Genomic DNA, 18,848 nt, shown 5'->3' with positions numbered 1-18,848 from the left:
GTTTATGGAAATTCCACCTAGAAATGACTTAATTAGATTATGTCCAAATTTAGGGAATATGACTAATTAATAATCATAATTAATTAAGTAATGGTATGAATGTTCTAGAAACTCACACAGATTGACTTCAAGTTAATCCTAGCCATCGATTAAGATATAATTTTGGCTGTTGAAGTCTCAACAAAGGATTATAAGAAGAAGCCGACGGGGCTCGGAGAAAGCACTTGTGTAGTTCGATTTCATGAACAGATCGATCTCCTAAGTAGCAGTAGTCAGTTGCCACAGGGAGCTAGAGATCGAAGCAGTGAGAGAGGGGCAGGGACAATGAAGTTGGAGGAAGATTTCTAGATCTGGTGAGTGCATTTGCAGAGAGGCAGAGAAGCCACAGTGAGGCTGACACAGAGTAGTGCAGTAGCCTCTAGAGGCAAAGTTGAATTGCTAGGGAGAAGCAAAATTTCAGTGCCAGAAGCTAGGCAGAGGTTCCAGAGGCCAGGAGAGATGTTTTCCCATACATCAGTTGGTCAGACGGCTTGAGGAGAAGCTGTTCCAAGTTGAGAGCAGTAGCAACTACGCTAGGGTGACATAGTGATTGCGTAGAGGTAGTTTGGATGACTCTGTTTGAGCTGAGGTCAGTGATGTGATTTGCCTGTGGAGTGCGAAATTTCTCCTCACTAGATTTTCTTGCCAGTATTTCTCTGTAGGATTGTAGTTTCGACATCCAATTGTACTCAAATTATTTCACTGCTGCATAATAATAAAACCCTCAGCTGCTGCACCGGTTTTCTCGAGTTGGGTTGTTCCGAGGACAATTGTCCAAAAATAACTGTGTTATTTTATGTGTGTGTGCTAATATCTCTTCTAGTGTTTATTTCTTTCGTAGTTTATTTGTGTAGATTGCAGTGTGATTGATTCAGTATTTGTTGTAGCACATAGTAAATAAATTGTTAAAATTAATTTAACAATTAGGAGAATTATTTCCAGTTGCTGCAATAGGATTCCCATTGTGGAATTTTCACATTTTGACCCAACTATAATCCAGAAACTTTGCACATGTGAGAGATAGATTGCCCAAGAACTTGAATTTGGTCTTCTAGCTTCAATCCTTCTCGAACAACTTCATTATCATTTTTTGCCACCAACAACTACAAATTGAACTTGATGAGTGTGTGTACTCCAAATGAGTCAAATTGTTGCATTTATATAGCGTTTGTGTGAGGTCGAATTCACTTGATGAGGCCGACTTGTCCTTCTTGAGGCTGACTTGGTAGAGAAGACCTAAACTACATATTTTACATTAAAATAATTATTTTACTTTATAGATGAAGCCCAAGAAGGGTCTTTTACGTTATGTCATGGACAATGACACTTGACATAAACCTTAAAAGCCTACATTGGAGGCTTTGGCCTAAGAACCATTGACCCAAGCATGAAACCCATGCTTTAATAATTCAATTTCTTTTATAATAAATTTTCTTTTTATTTTTTTGACAAATACATTACATCATGACTCAAATATAATTATGAAGACCGACACTAGTTACATTCTTGAACAGTAGCCCATGGCCAATTTCTCCCCATCCACCATTCGTAGCACCTTAACAAGGGGCTTGATAATTTTCACAAGCTCTGCAGACCTTTTCCAAAACTAATTGTCAAAAACTTTCTTTTTGGTGTCTTTGCTATCTTGTCTACAAGCCCATCGAGATGAAGTCCAATCATTAGAAGAAAACATTTTCTGCAAGTTTTTACATTGCAATGTAAGGAAGTGAGTTGCAAATCTTGTAATTGCAGGCCTTACAAGCTCTTTTCCCCCAGTGTTTTTCCTCATTAGGCTCAATACCTAGGAGTGGTTGTAGATGTATTTTGTAATGCACTTGGCATGCTCTATAGTGTTTTTTACCCACTCCACTTTGCCTATGTCCTCAAGCATGAGGTTTATGACTTGTATAAATACAAGTGACCTCTCACCTCATTTGGCATCATCATCACTCACACATTCTTCTCTCTCCTCTCATTGGTTCGTACAACTATTGGGCATTCTCTTTCTCTCACGTGTGGCAAAGAGGACGAATTTCAGATTGAAGTACAGGGCTGAAAATTTCAAGAGTTCACTGAAGTTTGACCTGCGTTGACCGCAAAGTTGACTTTAGGTTGACCAAGTTTGATGCAGATTTTATCACTGTTTTGGGCTGACTTTGGCCACTGTTGAAGGCAGAGTTTGACTGCCTTTGACCGAGCTTCAAAGGGGAAGTTTCGCTAATGCGTTGACCATCTTTGACTTTCTAGTTAGGGTTGAATTTCACTGTAGTTGACTGCAGAGTTGACAGGGTTGTTTTGATTTTGATTTTGCAAAATCAACTTTGAATGTTTGTACTCTCTCTCTCTCTTGAACATTTGATATAATAATAAAAGGAATAGATGAAAGGGTTTTCCCCACATTGGTGTTTTTCCCTGGCCACTGCCAAATCTGGTGTTCCCTTGTCTTGGCTTGTTTTCTATATTTTATTTTATGTTCTATCTATAGTTACTATCAATGTGATTTATGGTTAATGTGATTGCTATTGGAAAAACTAAACTGGAAATTGTCATTGGGCTGCTAAAGGAACATTGAAGTAATTGTGCTAAGCATTAAACATACCATTGTTAACTAAAATTAACATGGTATCGAAGCTCAGGTGAAGAGAAAGCCCAAACATGAGAGAGAAGAGCAATCATTAAAGGAGATTTGTTAGACAAGATTATTGGACTAGCCTCAATGGCTACTACATCTGTTTTGCGCTGACTTTGGCCACTGTTGAAGGCTGAGTTTGACTGCCTTTGACCGAGCTTTAAAGGGGAAGTTTTGCTGATGCGTTGACCATCTTTGACTTTCTAGTTAGGGTTGAATTTCACTGTAGTTGACAGGGATGTTTTGACTTTGATTTTGCAAGTCAACTTTGACTTTTTGTACTCTCTCTCTGTGGAACATTTGATATAATAATAAAAAGAATTGATCAAAGGGTTTTTCCCCACATTGGGGTTTTTTTCTGGCATCCGCCAAATTTGGTGTCCTCTTGTGTTGGCTTGTTTTCTGTATTTTATTTTATGTTCTATCTATAGTTACTGTCAATGTGATTGCTATTGGAAAAACTAAATTGGAAATTGTCATTGGGCTGCTAAAGGAACATTGAAGTAATTGTGCTAAGCATTGAACATACCATTGTTAACTAAAATTAACATGGTATCAGAGCTCGGGTGAAGACAAAGTCCACGCACGAGAGAGAAGAGCAATCACTAAAGGAGATTTGTTAGACAAGATTATTGGACTAGCTTCAATGGCTACTACATCTTACTTCAAATCTGAGGATAAGCTCAAGGACAAATCTAACTATCATGCATGGAAGATGACTTTGGATTTGACTTTGGAAGAGCATGATGCCATGGACTATGTGCAGGGAAGAGTGGTGGAGCCTCTTTTAAATGCACCCGCTACTGCAAAGATGAAGTACAAGAAAGGTGAGGTCAAAGCTAAAAGAATTATGATAGACTCCATTCAAAAGCATTTGGTTGCCTACATTTTTGATTTGGGAACATCTAAGGAGATGTATGATAAGCTGGTTGGGATGTTCAAAGTAAACAATGCAAATCAAATCCTCTTTCTCAAGAACAAGTTGAAGGACATCAAGATGGATAAAGGGGAGTCTATCCAATCCTACTTTATGAGAATAACACAAATCAAGAATGACCTACTATTTATTGGAGAAGTTATTGCTGACAGGGAGCTCACTTTCATTGCACTTGGGGGTCTTTCAAGAGCATGGGATATGTTTAACACCATCATTCTCAACAATGACAAGATTCCTTGTTTTGATGAATTATTGGTTAGATGCACTCAAGAGGAGACAAGGATGATGGAGAGAGACAAGCCCTCAAATGGAAATGAACCTACTACTTTCTCCGCTCATGCAAAGAAGAAAAATAGTGCTGGTCCAAGGAGATAAGGTCAAGGGTTCAAGCAAGGATTTAAAGAAGGAAGGAAAGGAAGGTGCTACAATTGTAATAGGTTTGCCCACTATGCTAGAGTGTCCTCACAAGAAAAATTCTCCAAGAGATGACGACAACAACAACAATAATTACAAAGGCAATGGCAATCAAAGAAACAACAAGTTCAACAATAAAGGAAGGAGGATGCTCCCGTTGCTCGATATGGATATGGTCGACCTCCCAAAAGGACAAGAAATTAATGAGGAAAGTAATGTTGTAGAAAAACAAAAGGAGTTTTATCTTATTTCCGCTCTATCTACTGCCTCTCCTTCGGATACGTTGGATCATTGGTTGATTGATAGTGGAGCCTCAAGGCACTTCACTGGGTACAAAGAGGCTCTCTCAATTTGATTGAAAAGAACACTAATTTGGAAATCATACTTGGAGATAATGCCACCTACCCCGTGAAAGGGATAGGTACTGTCACTCTTCACTTAAATCAAGGGCAAACCATTCATCTACAAGAAGTATTGTATGTGCCTGATTTGAAGAAGAACCTGGTGTCTATTTTTGCGATGGAAGATAAAGGCTTCAAGGTAGCATTCTTTGATGGAAAGGTATGTATTTGGAAAAGAAACCCTAAAGATGCATTCACACTTGGATTTAGGGTTGATGGTCTCTATCAAGTTGGGGGAAGTCCTTTGGGAACCTTGAATTGCAATACTTCTCTTCAATCTGAATTATGGCACTAGAGATTTTCCCACCTTCATTACAAAGGTCACAAGTATGCTCGATTTCAACATAAACCATGAAGGAGTTTGTCAGGGTTGTGCAGTTGGGAAACTTACAAGGGGACCATTCCTTTCAAGTGAGCCAAACTATCGATATTCTTCAATTGGTCCATTCTAACCTATCTGGTATGTTGCCCGTAACATCATTGGGAGGATACTTGTCCTACGAAATTTTTGTGGATGACTTCTCTCGCAAAACATGGATCTATGGATGAAGTGTTCAAATGGTTCTGTTCGTTTAAAGCATTGGTGGAAAATTAAACAGGGAAGAAAATCAAGATATTGAGGACCGAAAATGGAACCGAATATGAATCAAATGAATTCAATGACTTTGGAAGAGAGACTGGCATTAAGAGGGAGACAAACGTTGCATACACCCTTGAGCAAAATGGAGTTGCTGAAAGGAAAAATTGAACAATCATGGAAGCCACCTGTGCCATGCTCCATGATCAAGGTCTACCGAAGTTCTTATGGGGAGAAGCTGCCAACAATGTCGTGTATGTTCAAAATAGGAGCTTGTATCAAGCATTGGATTTCAAGACACTCGAAGAAGTTTTCATTGGTAAGAAACTTGATGTTTCTCATTTTAGAATATTTGGTTGTCCTGTATATTTTCATGTGCCTAAAGAGAAAAGAAACAAGTTGGAAGCATCTGGGAAGAAAGGTACATTTGTGTGCTACAATGAAAATTCAAAGGCATATAGAGTCTATGTGCTTGGTCAAAGAGATGTGGAAGTAAGCCATGATCTCACCTTCGATGAAGACATTGCCCTTGGGAAAGCCAGATGTCTCTCTATCCCTAGGAAGGACAATGATGATGTTGTGGAAAAACAGGATGAACCTCCTATAGATGAGCCTATTCCCGATGTTGAAGCACTAATGGATCCCATTGATCCACCCCCTGGTGATCCCTCTACCTCAAGGAAAAGACCTTTGTGGCTCAAAGACACTCTCGAAGATGCTCAAAGACATATTGAGGGACATTTCGTGAAAGTAAGAAGCCAAATAGGTATCAAGGATACTTAGCTGCTATGAGTACTATTGTTCAAATTGAGCCATGTACGTTTGAAGAAGCCGTAAAGCACCAAGTCTGGAAGGATGCGATAAATGAGGAATATGAATCTCTCATGAAAAATGATGTCTGGGATGTTGTGCCTAGACCGAAGGTCCGTAGTCACCTCAAAATGGCTATACAGAATTAAACATGGAGCAGATGGGAGTGCTGAGAAATATAAGGTCAGGTTTGTTGCTCGAGGCTTCTCTCAAAAGGAAGGAGTGGACTATGATGAGATATTTGCATAGTTGCCCGGTAAACCACTATCCGATTTATTATTGCTCTTGTTGCTACTCAAGGATGGAGCCTACATCAAATGGACGCTAAGACTGCTTTCTTGGATGGCTCGCTTAAGGAGGAATTCTACTTGGAACAACCTCAGGGGTTCAAAGTACAAGATCAGAGGACACATGTATGCAGGTTGAAGAAAGCTCTCTATGGGTTGAAGCAAGCCCCTAGGGCTTGGTATGAGAGGATTGACAATTATCTTGTGAAGCTGGGATTTACAAGGAGTGATGCTGATCCTAACCTATAGTTCAAGGTTGAAAAGGACATGCCTCTCATTTGTTCCTTTATGTAGATGATCTCTTTCTCACAGGTGCAGACCCTCTCATTTATCAGTGCAAGAGGGAGTTGGGTTCCGAGATCAAGATGAAGGACCTAGGACTGATGCATTACTTCCTAGTCCTTGAGGTCTGGCAAAATCCAGGCAAGATTTTCCTTTCACAAGGAAAATACATTATGAAGTTGCTAGAGAGATGTGGGATGGTGGATTGCAAGTCTGTGCTTACTCCGATGGAACTCAACTTTAAGAAGCTATGTGGAAGTGCTACTGGGCCCGCATTGGCAAACCCTTCCGAGTATTGACAACTTGTGGGGGCCTTGATGTTCTTGGTAAACTCTCGTTCGAACATATGCTTTGTTGTGAATACGTTGAGTCAATTTATGGTCGAGCCTCATCACATACATTAGATTGCTGATAAGAATCTCTTGAGATATCTCTGTGGCACAATCAACTATGGACTGAGATATATTGCTGGGAATTTGAGGCTACATGGATATTCTGATGCTGACTGGGCTGGCAATGTGGTAGATAGAAAGAGCATGTCAGGATATTGCTTCTCATTGGGATCTACTTCGATTTCTTGAATGAGCAGGAAGCAAAAACTGATTGTTCTAAGCACCGTCGAGGCTGAATATATTGCTGCTAGTATGGCTTGTTGTGAAGTTATTTGATTGAGGAAGGTCTTTAATGAGCTATTTGAGCATGTGTTGGATACTATCGTGATCTTTTGCGACAACCAGAGTGGATTTTCCTTTTAGAGAATCTGTGTTCCATGACCGCTCCAAACACATTGATATCAGGTACCACTTTATCTGGGATATTGTACAACAGGGAGCAATAAGGCTCCAACACATCAAGACTGATGAGCAGGTTGTAGACATCGTCACGAATCCCTTAGGGAAGGTCAAATTCTTAGCCTTCTGAGAGAGACTTGGGGTCGTGGAGGGTCCTGTTTGAGTTGGACATTGTGCTCTGGGAGCTCCTGGGTGCTTGGGGTACTTCTTGGAGCTATTAGTGACCATAGGGTGAGTGGTTCACCTTCCCCTATTGGTGCGTTGTGTATAGGGTGAGTGGTTTACTTTCCCCTGTGATTGATGGTTGACATGTGTGTAGGGTGAGTGGTTCACCTTCCCTTACGATTGATGACACGTGTAGGCTGAGTGGTTCACCTTCCCCTACGATTGACATATGCATAGGATGAGTGGTTCACCTTCTCCTATGGCATATGAGCATGATGAGTGGTTCACCTTCTCCTGTTGATGCCCAACATACATCTTACCCATGTAGTCTGAGACTCATGGGAAGTACCTCTCATCTGGCCAATGAGTTGGGAAAAGTGGATAGGGACCATAACACTACCAATGGATGCATTGTGTACTATCGTACTCCCTATGTCTAGGATGCATGGTGTTCAACAACTTGATCTGGGATCAAGTCTGATTGAGGTTCTACCTCTGGACTGACTTTTGTCAGTGGAGAGTGGTAAGGTCTTGTGACTCACTCTCGATCGATTCTTCTTCATTATTCATATCAGTGTTCAACAGAGCAGAGATGAGATGAGATACAAAGATGGTACATGATGACAGGATGGCATGATGATCGATGATGATGGATGGATTGGCAGGTGGAATTCTCCCTAGTTGAGAGGGAGTGTTAAAATTGGCAACTAGGGCCAAATTCCACTTTAGACAACTCATTTGATGGAGATGATGATTGCATTAAATTCCTCTTTTTGAGAGGACCAAAATCATCCTAAAGATCATCAAATTTGGACAAGCAGAAATGTGTTTTTGAATTTATGCCCACACATGTGCAAATTGTTTAGGTCCGCCACATCATCATGTAAGCTCATGAAGTCCAAGAGACATGTCACTTCACCCTCAACAACTCGTATAAATACAAGTGACCTCTCACCTCATTTGGCATCATCATCACTCATTCTCTCTCCTTCTCTCATTGGTTCGTACAACTATTGGGCATTCTCTTTCTCTCATGTGTGACAAGGAGGACGAATTTTACACTGAAGTACAGGGCTGAAAATTTCAGGAGTTGACTGAAGTTTGACTTGGACCGCATGCTTATTTGACGTCAGGGTTGACTTTAGTTTGACCGCAGATTTTATCACTGTTTTGGGCTGACTTTGACCACCGCTGAAGGCCGAGTTTGACTACCTTTGACCGAGCTTCAAAGGGGAAGTTTTGTTGTTGTGTTGACCATCTTTGACTTTCTAGTTAGGGTTGAATTTGACTGTAGTTGATTGCAGATTTGACAAGGCTGTTTTGACTTTGATTTGGCAAAGTCAACTTTGAATTTCTATACTCTCTCTCTACTAAACATTTGATATAATAATAAGAAGAATTGGTCAAAGGGTTTTCCCCACATTGGGGTTTTTCCCTAACATCCGCCAAATCTGGTGTCCTTTTGTCTTGGCTTGTCTTCTGCATTTTATTTTATGTTTTATCTACAGTTACTGTCAATATGATTGCTATTGGAAAACTAAATTGGAAATTGTCATTGGGCTCCTAAAGGAAAATGAACATTGAAGTAATTGTGCTAAGCATAGAACATACCATTGTGTTGAAATTGGAAATTAGTGCCAAAATCCACCTTGGACAGCTCATATGATGGAGATGATATTTTTATTGGATTCCTCTTTCCGAGAGGTGCAGGATTGATCTAAAGATCATCATTGATCTAAAGATCATCTCATTCTGACAAGCAAAAGTGGAATTATGCATTTATTTCTTCTGTGGACAAATTGTTAAGGCTGGCTCTAGTCAAATGTAGGCTTATAAAGCCCAACTGTTGTGTCTCTTCACCCTCAACTTTGTGTATAAATAGAAGAGGCATTTTCGTCATTTGGACACATCTTAACACACGTCTTTCTCTCTCTTTTTTCTCATTGGTTCGTACAAAAAACAAGAGCATCTTCTTCTCTAGGCGTTGACTTGGGTTGACTGAAATTGTAGGCTGAAAATTTCAGATTCGTTTTTGGCAAATTGCAGTAGTGTTGACTAGCGTTGACTGAGGGTCAAACCTCCACCTTTGACTGTGTTTTTCAGGAAGAAAGTTTGATTTCTTTAGGCCGCATCTCCTAGGACAACAATCGAGGTATTTGCAGCTATTTGACTTGAGTTGAACATAGGCCCTTTGACCGCAGAGTTGACTATGCATTGATTAGGTTTGATCGGATTTTTTGGGACTTTTTTGGGCTGATTTGGACTATCTTTGGAGGCCGAGTTGAGTGGGTTTAACTGATCTAATTTGGAGGAGACTTTTTGCTGGTTTGACGAACGTTGACTTTTTGGTTAGGGCATCTTGTTGACTGCTGTTTGACTGGACTGTTTTACAGTGATTGGGCAAGAAAATTTTGTATGAAGTACTCTGTCTCTTTGAACTTTTGAAGAATAATAAGAAGATTTGATCAAAGGGTTTTCCCCACATTGGGGTTTTTCCTTGGCATCTGCCAAATATTGTGTCCTCTTGTCTTGGCTTGTCTTCTGCTTATTGTTTATGTTCTATCTGCATTTACTATCAATGTTAATGTGATTGCTAATCTGGAATTTGATATTGGGCTTATAAGAAAAAATGAAGTAAATTGCTCTAAAGCATAAAACATACCATTGTTATCTAAAATTAACATGGTATCAGAGCTAAGGTGAAGACAAAGCCCAAGCAAGAGTGAGAAAAGCAATCACTGAGATTTGTTGGACAAGGACAAGATTCAATGGCCTCCTCATCTTACTTCAAATTTGATGACAAGGTCAATGATAAGTCTGATTATCATGCATGGAAGATGTCTCTTAACTTGATTTTGGAAGAGCATGATGCTATGGACTATGTGTAGGGAAAGATTGCCAAACTTCCTTGAAATGAACTGGCTGCTGCTAAGACAAAGTACAAGAAAGGTGAAGTCAAAGCTAAGAAGATCATTGGGGATTCTATTCATAAGCATTTAGTTGCTTACATCTTTGATTTGGGCACACTTACAGAGATGTATGACAATGTTAGGTCTAAGACTTTTGTGATCCATAATGTAGATATAAGTCTTTCGGATTAATCACATCGTTAGGATTTGGTCGATGTTTCGAACCAACTAATGTGGTTCATCCGACAAGTTGGTTAGCGTGTTTAAAGCTAGCAATGCAAACCAAGTTCTCTTCCTTAAGAACAAGTTGAAGGACATAAAGAAGGGAAGAGGAGAAGATATCCAATCCTACTTCATGAGGATTATCAAAATAAAAAAATGATCTCCTTTCAATTAGAGAAGTTATTGCTGATAGGGAGCTCACTCTCATTGACCTTGGCAGTCTCCCTTATGAATGGGATGTGTTCAACACTACTATCCTCAACAATGATCGGATTCCAGGTTTTGATGAATTGTTGACTAGATGTACTCAAGAAGAAACAAGGATGATAGAAAGAGACATGCCTTCAAATAGGAATGATCCTACTGCATTCTCCGCTCATGCTAAAAAAAGAACAATGTAGGCTCAAAGAAGCAATGTCAAGACCAAGATTCAAAATGGAAGAAAGGGTAGATGCTTCATTTGTAACAGGGTTGGCCACTATGCTAGGGAGTGTCCTATTAGAAGGGATACAACTCAGGATGATGACAACAACAACTGCAACAATTTCAGGGGCAACAACAATCAAAGGAATGGCGGGTTCAATTACAAAGGAAAAAGGAATGCTCCCGCTACTCAATATGGAAATGGTCGACCTCCCAAAAGATCAAGAAACTCCAGGTATGATGAATCTAATGTTGTAGATAACAAGCAAAAAGAATTTTATCTTATATCAACCCTCTCTTCTGCCTCTCCTTCGGATACTTTGGGAAATTGGTTGATTGATAGTGGTGCCTCAAGGCATTTCACTGGGTATAAGGAAGCTCTTTCAAATTTGATAGAAAATGATACAAATTTGAAAATCATTCTTGGAGAAAATCCCAGCTATCCTGTGAAAGGAGTTGGGAATGTTACTCTCAATTGAATCAAGGCAACATCATTCATCTACAAGAAGTACTATATGTACCCAATCTAAAGAAGAACTTGGTGTCTATCTCGGTAATTGAGGACAAAGGATTCAAGGTGGCATTCATTGATGGAAAGGTATGTGTTTGGAAAAGAAACTTCAAAGAAGCATTTACTCTTGGATTCAGGGTTGATAGCCTATATCAAGTTGGAGGAAGTCCATTGGGAACTATGTCTTGTGACACATCTCTTCTATCTGAATTATGGCATCAAATATTTGCTCTTCTTCATTATAAAGCCCTACCCGATGCAAGGTAGATGGAGACAGGTATGCTCGAATTTAAAGTAGAACATGAAGGTGTCTGTCAGGGATGTGCCGCAGGAAAACATACAAGGGGACCATTCCCCTCAAGTGATAGCAAGACTACTGATATTTTGCAATTGGTTCATTTTGATCTATTTGATATGTTGCCCGTGACATCTTTGGGAGGATATTTATATTATGTTATCTTGTGGATGACTTCTCTCGCAAAACTCAGATTTATTTCTTGAAGAAGGATGAAGTGTTCACATGGTTCTGCTCTTTCAAAGCCTTGGTCGAAATTCAAACAGGGAAGAAGATCAAAATATTGAAGACCGATAATGGAACCGAATATGAATCAAATAAGTTCAATGACTATTGTAGAGAAGCCCTCATTAAGAGGGAGACTATTACCACATATACTCCTGAGCAAAATGGAGTTGCTGAAAATAGAATCATTCCATTATATAAGCCACTCGTGCCATGCTTCATGATCAAAGCCTTCCGAAGTTCCTATGGGGAGAAGTTGCCAACACTGTCGTGTATGTTCAAAATAGATGCCCTCATCAAGCATTGGACTCCAAAACTCTCGAAGAAGTTTTCACCGGTAAGAAACTTGATGTTTCTCACTTTAGAATTTTTGGTAGCCTTGTGTATTTTCATGTGCCGAAAGAAAAGAGAAGCAAATTGGATGCATCTGGGAAGAAAGGAACATTTGTGGGCTACAATGAAACTTCAAAGGCATATAGAATCTATGTGCCTGGTCAAAGAGAAGTGGAAATAAGTCATGATGTCACCTTCGATGAAGATGCTGCCCTTGGGAAGATTAGGAACCTTCCTATTCCAAGGAAGGACAAAGAAGAAGATACAAGAAAGCAGGGAGAACCACAGGATGAGCCGATGCCCGATGCTGAAGGACCGATGGATCCCATTGATCCACCTCCCCATGAGCCCTCCTAAAAAAGGAGACCCTCATGGCTTAGGGAAACTCTCAAAGATGCCGAGAGACATATTGCACCAAGGGGGACATTTCGTGAAAGTAAGAAGCCGAATAGGTACCAAGGGTACTTAGTTGCCATGAGCACCATTGTTCAAACTGAGCCTTGCACATTCGAAGAAGCTGTGAAGCACTAAGTTTGGAAGGATGCTATGAACGAAGAGTATGAGTCGATTATGAAGAATGATGTCTGGGATGTGGTTCCTAGACTGAAGGACAAATCTCTTGTCACCTTGAAATGGCTCTACAAGATCAAGCATGGAGTTTATGGAAGTGCTGAAAAGTTCAAGGCCAGGTTTGTTGCTCGAGGCTTCTTTCGAAAGGAATGTGTGGACTATGATGAGATATTTGAGCTAGTTTCTCGATATACCACCATTCATTCGATCATTGCCCTTGCTGCTTGTCAAGGATGGAATTTATATCAAATGGATGTCAAGACCACCTTCTTGCATGGTTCACTTAAGGAGCAAGTCTATGTGGAACAACCTGAGGGGTTCGAAGTTCAAGATTAAAAGACACATGTATGCAGGTTGAAGAAAGCCCTTTATGGGTTGAAGCAAGCTGATCGAGCTTGGTATGAGAGGATCGACAACTATCTGATGAAGCTAGGTTTTACAAGAAGTGAAGCTGATTTGAACCTTTACTTCAAGGTTGAAAATGATAGACCTCTCATCTTGGTACTTTATGTGGATGATCTCTTTCTGACAGGTGCAAACCCTCTTATTTATCAATGCAAGAGGGAGTTGGCTTCTAAATTCGAGATGAAGGACCTAGGATTGATGCACTACTTCCTAGGCTTGGAGGTCTGGCAAAAGCCAGGTGAGATTTTCCTTTCCCAAGGAAAATACATTGTGAAGCTACTTGAAAGATTTGGGATGGTGGATTGTAAGTCCGTGACTACTTCGATGGAACTCAACTTCAAGAAGTTATGCGGAAGTGTTGCTGGGCACGATTTGGGAAATCCTTCTGAGTATCGTCATCTCGTGAGGGTCCTGATGTTCTTAGTGAACTCGTCTAGACATATGCTTTTTAGTGAATACATTGAGTCAATTTATGGTCAAGCCTCATCACATACATTGGATTGCTGCCAAGAATCTTTTGAGATATCTCTAGGGCATAATCACCTATGGACCAAGATACACTGCCGGGAATTTGAGGCTCCATGGTTATTCAGATGCTGACTGGGTTAGCAGTGTGTTGGATCGTAAGAGCACATCAGGATGTTGCTTCTTATTAGGTTTTGCTTCGATATCCTGAATGAGCAGGAAGCAAAAATCGGTAGCTTTGAGCACTGCTGAGGCCAAATATATTTCTGCTAGTATGGCCTCCTGTGAAGCTGTTTGGTTGAGGAAGCTCTTTAGTGAGTTGTTTGGGCATGTGTTGGATACCATAGTGATCTACTGCGACAACCAAAGTGGGATTCGTCTTTTTGAGAATCCCGTGTTTTATGAACGCTCCAAGCATATTGATATCAAGTACCACTTTATCTGGGATATGGTGCAACAGGGAGCAATTAGGCTCCATCACATTGGGACTGATGAACAGGTCATAGATATTCTTACGAAACCCCTTAGGAAGGTCAAATTCTTAACCTTTCGTGAACGACTTGGAGTCGTGGAGAGACCCTCTTATGAGGGCCCCGTTTGAGTTGGAGATTAAACTTTGGGAGCTTTGGGGGGGCTTGGGGTACTTGGAGCTTTGAGCAACTGTAGGGTGAGTGGTTCACCTTCCCCTAGTGGTGCGCTGTGTATAGGGTAAGTGGTTCACCTTCCCCTGTGATACCCCATGATGGTTGATATATGCATAGGATGAGTGGTTCACCTTCTCCTGTGGCATATGAGCAGGATGAGTGGTTCACCTTCCCCTGTAGATACATCCTACCCATGCAGTCCGGGACTCATGAGAAGTACCTCTCATCTGGCCAATGAGTTGGGAAATGAGGATAGGGACCATAGTACTACTGATGGACGCATCGTGTACTACTGTACTGCCTATGCTAGGATGTTTGATATTGATCTAGGATCAATGGAGATTGACTTCAGGTTAGTGAAGAGTGGTGTGATACACTCTCGATCATTTCTTCTTCATTATTTCTTCATGGTTCAACAAAGCAGAGCAGAGTAGGGATGTCAAAGATGGTACAGATTGACAGATGGTTTGGCAAGTGGATTTCTCCCTAGTTGAGAGGGAGTGTTAAAATTGGCAACTAGGGCCAAAATCCACCTTGGACAACTCATATGATGGAGATGATATTTTTATTGGATTCCTCTTTCTGAGAGGTGCAGGATTGATCTAAAGATCATCTCATTTTGACAAGCAAAAATGGAATTATGAATTTATTTCTTCTATGGACAAATTGTTAAGGTCGGCTCCAATCAAATGTAGGTTCATAAAGCGCAACCATTGTGTCTCTTCACCCACAATGTTGTGGATAAATAGAAGAGGCATTTTCCTCATATGTACATACCTCAACACACATCTTTCTCTCTCTTCTTCTCATTGGTTCGTACAACAAACAAGATCATCTTCTTCTCTAGGCATTGACTTGGGTTGATTGAAATTGTAGGCCGAAAATTTCAGATTTGTTTTGGGAAAATTGTAGTAGCGTTGACCGAGGGTCAAACCTCCACCTTTGACTGTGTTTTTCAGGTAGAAAGTCTGATTTCTTTAGGCCACATCTCCTGGCACAAAAAGCAAGGTATTTGCAGCTGTTTGACTTGCATTGAATGCAGGCCCTTTTGACCACAGAGTTGACTGTGCATTGACCAGGTTTGACCAGATTTTTTAGGATTGTTTTGGGCTGATTTTGACTGTCTTTGGAGGCTGAGTTGACTAGGTTTGACTGAGCTAATTTGGAGGAGACTTTTTGCTGGTTTGACATTGACTTTCCGGTTAGGGCATCCTGTTAATCGCTGTTTGACTGGATGATTGGGCAGGAAAATTTTGTATGAAGTACTCTCTCTCTGCTGAACTTTTGAAGAATAATAAGAAGATTTGATCAAAGGGTTTTCCCCACATTGGGGGTTTTCCATGGCATCCGCCAAATATTGTGTCCTCTTGTCTTAGCTTGTCTTCTACTTATCGTTTATGTTCTATCTTCATTTACTATCAATGTTAATGTGATTGCTAATATGGAATTTGATATTGGGATTATAAGAAAAATTGAAGTAAATGGCTCTAAAGCATAGAACATACCATTGTTATATAAAATTAACACATTGTTAACTAATATTAACGACATGCAATCGAAAATATGGTCTTATATTTGGACTCTAGCATCTTTCTAGCAAGAACATAGTTTGAGGCATTATTTGTGATGAATTGCACTACATTCTGCTCCCCCACTTGCTGAATAATGTCATCCGAAAGCTCAAATAGAAGGTTTGCATCCTTCACCTTATCAGATGCATCAACTGATCTAAAAAACATGGTTCCTTGAGGGAAAGGAGCAAGGAAATTAATGATAGTGTGGTTCTTTCCATCGGTCCATCCATCTAACACGATGGAACAACTTGTTTTGAGTCATGACTCTCTATACTCAGCCAAATGCTCATCAATGGAAAAAATATCTTTTTGCGAAGAGCTCCCCTCAAGTCATGCATAGTAGGGCCTTTGAAGCCCTTTCCTGCAGCTGTAACGGAGTCCCACATAGCTTGGTAATAAGGTGAGCAGGCAACATTAAATGGGATATTTGCATCATGCGACCATCTAGAAATGTATTGAAAAGAAGATTCTTTTCATTGCTTTTTCCAATGGTCATCCAAAGTGGGTTGATGCTGAGTTAGACTTGATTGGGAGGATCTGAGGAAGTGGGATTAGCAGAGGCAGTGGCAAAGGATGAGAAATAACTCTGGATGTTTATCCTCTTTGTTCCTTTAGATTGTTGGCCTTGATGATAAGACCCAAGAGCAGGAGGAACATAGTGAAAGGGGTCATTGGTGGAAGGGATAGAAGAGGAGTCTTGAATCTCAAAATCATCATACCCACTCTCTTTCATGGCTTGTAAAATTTCCTTCTTCCTTGCAATTTCTTCTTGGATAACCTTCTCCCTAGCCTTATTCTCCTCAAACTTCTCAAACTTGGCAAGGTATTCTACCCTAACAGGACCGGTTGCTTCCTTTTGTGCATCACATGGCTTTACTTGGCCTCTTATCCCAGCCAAGTGTTGTTTCAACTTGAGGATACCTCCAGCTCCCATAGATTTATTGCAAAATTTGCATATCATTTTTCCATCAATCACGTCACAATGAGCTAATGCAGTGTCCTTGGCTTTTGGATGCATGATGGCTAGAAATATTTGAAATTTGCAAAGAAATCTGGCAATTAAAAAAAATTGCAGCTAAGAAAAATGGAAATCCTAAGATAAATTTGGGAAAAAAATGGGGCATATTTAGCCTACAAAATTTGATAGCATAGAACTAGAGCTTTGATAGCAACGTAGCATAGAACACATAAAAAAATTAAATACATAGACAACAGTGAAATGCAGATTTTTTCAAGTGAAACAACAGTGAAATATGGATTTTTTCAAGTGAAAAGCCTTACCTGGAAATGCAAACTAGCTTCTTTAGCCTCCTCTTGAAGATGCCAACTCTAGTAACAACTCCAAACTATCTCCAAAATAGCTTCAAGTCCAACTTCAAGCCTCCATGATGACTACTCCAGCAAAAACTCAACACTTTCCAAGCTCCTAATGAAACTCACAAAAACTCCAAATGAGATGTGTGAGGCAACCTCCTTTTATTGGCTTGGAGGGGCTATTTTTGGAGGCAAACAACCCTTAGTTTCCCTCCAAACCACCTCACAAGCCTCCAAGAAATCGTCTGGTGGGGCTGCGGCTGGTGTGGCAATGTACTGGCCGGTTTATGATGTAACTGGCCAGTTTATCAAAAAACCGGCTGGGTAGGCCCATTTAAAAAAAGATAGGGCGAAACAGGTGGTCTGACTGGGTTTCTTGGCCGGTTTGAATGGTTTAGCCAGTGAAACGGCCGGTTTGACTGGTTTCAGGTTCAGACCAGCTGGTTTTTAATACTACAATGACAAGTCGGCTCGGCCTTTGAGAGGCACCTATTCGGCCCCCAAAGAAGCTATATATAAGGTCACTTGATGTCCCTCATTTGGCAATTCGTGGATCATCATCAAGAGATATCTTTCTCCTCTTTCTTATGCGAAGAAGGACAAGAAAATGGAGGATGAAGCTGGAAGAAAAGAAGAAGAAATCACACATGTGAAGACTACTTTTTGTGCTGCTCACATCATACATGTATGTTCTGACAGGGCCAAAGTTTCTGTAATTGCTAATTGCTTCCTGAGGTCAGACCCAAATTTCTCTGTGGTGAAGTATGTGATTTCTGTTGGAGAGTCAGGCCGAAATTTGGCCCCTATTGCAGACCTTTGACTGAAGTTTGTGGATGGTTGACTTGGCTACTTGAAGGATTGCTGAGGTTGTCATCTTACTGGTGGGTTTGCCTATGATCTTGACTTTGATGTCTCTCTTTTTGAATTGATTCTATGATGAAAGGTTTGCTGGGTTTTCCCCTTGTGGGTTTTGCCCTGGCCTCTGGCCTAATTTCTGGTGTCTCTTGTTTCTTGTGCACGGTAATCTCTACTTTCTTCCATAATTAAATGTATAATCACTTGATGACATAATTGAATGAAGATAATGCTAAAAGTAAACATATAACAATCACAAGTAATTATCATGATTAGAAATTCAATCTTGCAATTGAATTTCGACATGCTTTATGTACCTGTGTTCTTATATTATCTTTTAATGTGTTTTTCAGGTCTTGGCTCCTCGTAATGGATACCTTCCTCTTCTTATTCCTGTCATAAAACCTCATTTTCAGAGTTCCTTGCCTCCTGGAACAGATACAGTATGGTTTGACTACAAAGGCTTACCTTTGAAATGGTACAGATAATTGCAAAGCTCTCTGTTTCCTTTGTTTGGTATTGTGTTTTATTGTACAGTTGTGCCGTAATCTTAAAAAATGAAGTGACCATTTATTTTTCTTTTAAACCATCTCTTATTCTAACATCAAACATTACTATCATATTTAGTGGGGTTGGATTGTGCATTTTTTCTTTGTTAACTTGGAAATGGGCGAGTCTATTTTTTGAGGACTTGGTCATTTTATTCTTCCGTCAAAAACTCCATAGTTTAAAACTTCATTTAGTTGATTTCCTAGTCGACAGTGTTACTTA

General features: G+C 40.2%; 1 protein-coding gene across 5 annotated transcripts in view; it reads left to right on the top strand.

The window, feature by feature from the left end:
• The window catches only part of LOC149228174 (autophagy protein 5-like), a 362,140-nt gene that overhangs the window by 41,847 nt on the left and 301,445 nt on the right, over window positions 1–18,848 (top strand). For 4 of the 5 annotated variants that reach the window (XM_089378081.1, XM_089378079.1, XM_089378080.1 and 1 more), the window contains exon 2: window positions 18,431–18,555. The exons of the other annotated variant lie outside the window; for it this stretch is intronic. In XM_089378081.1, coding sequence (XP_089234207.1) covers window positions 18,431–18,555 — 125 coding nt within the window. The remainder of the gene's footprint in view (window positions 1–18,430; window positions 18,556–18,848) is intronic. 5 annotated transcript variants of the gene reach the window in all.

This window comes from Pinus tabuliformis, chromosome J (genome assembly GCF_031772625.1).
Source record: "Pinus tabuliformis cultivar Carrire ecotype Pingquan chromosome J, CPIR1, whole genome shotgun sequence".
Taxonomy (NCBI): Eukaryota; Viridiplantae; Streptophyta; class Pinopsida; order Pinales; family Pinaceae; genus Pinus; species Pinus tabuliformis.
Note: the sequence above shows the minus strand (reverse complement) of the source record. Positions and strands in the feature narration are given on the sequence as shown.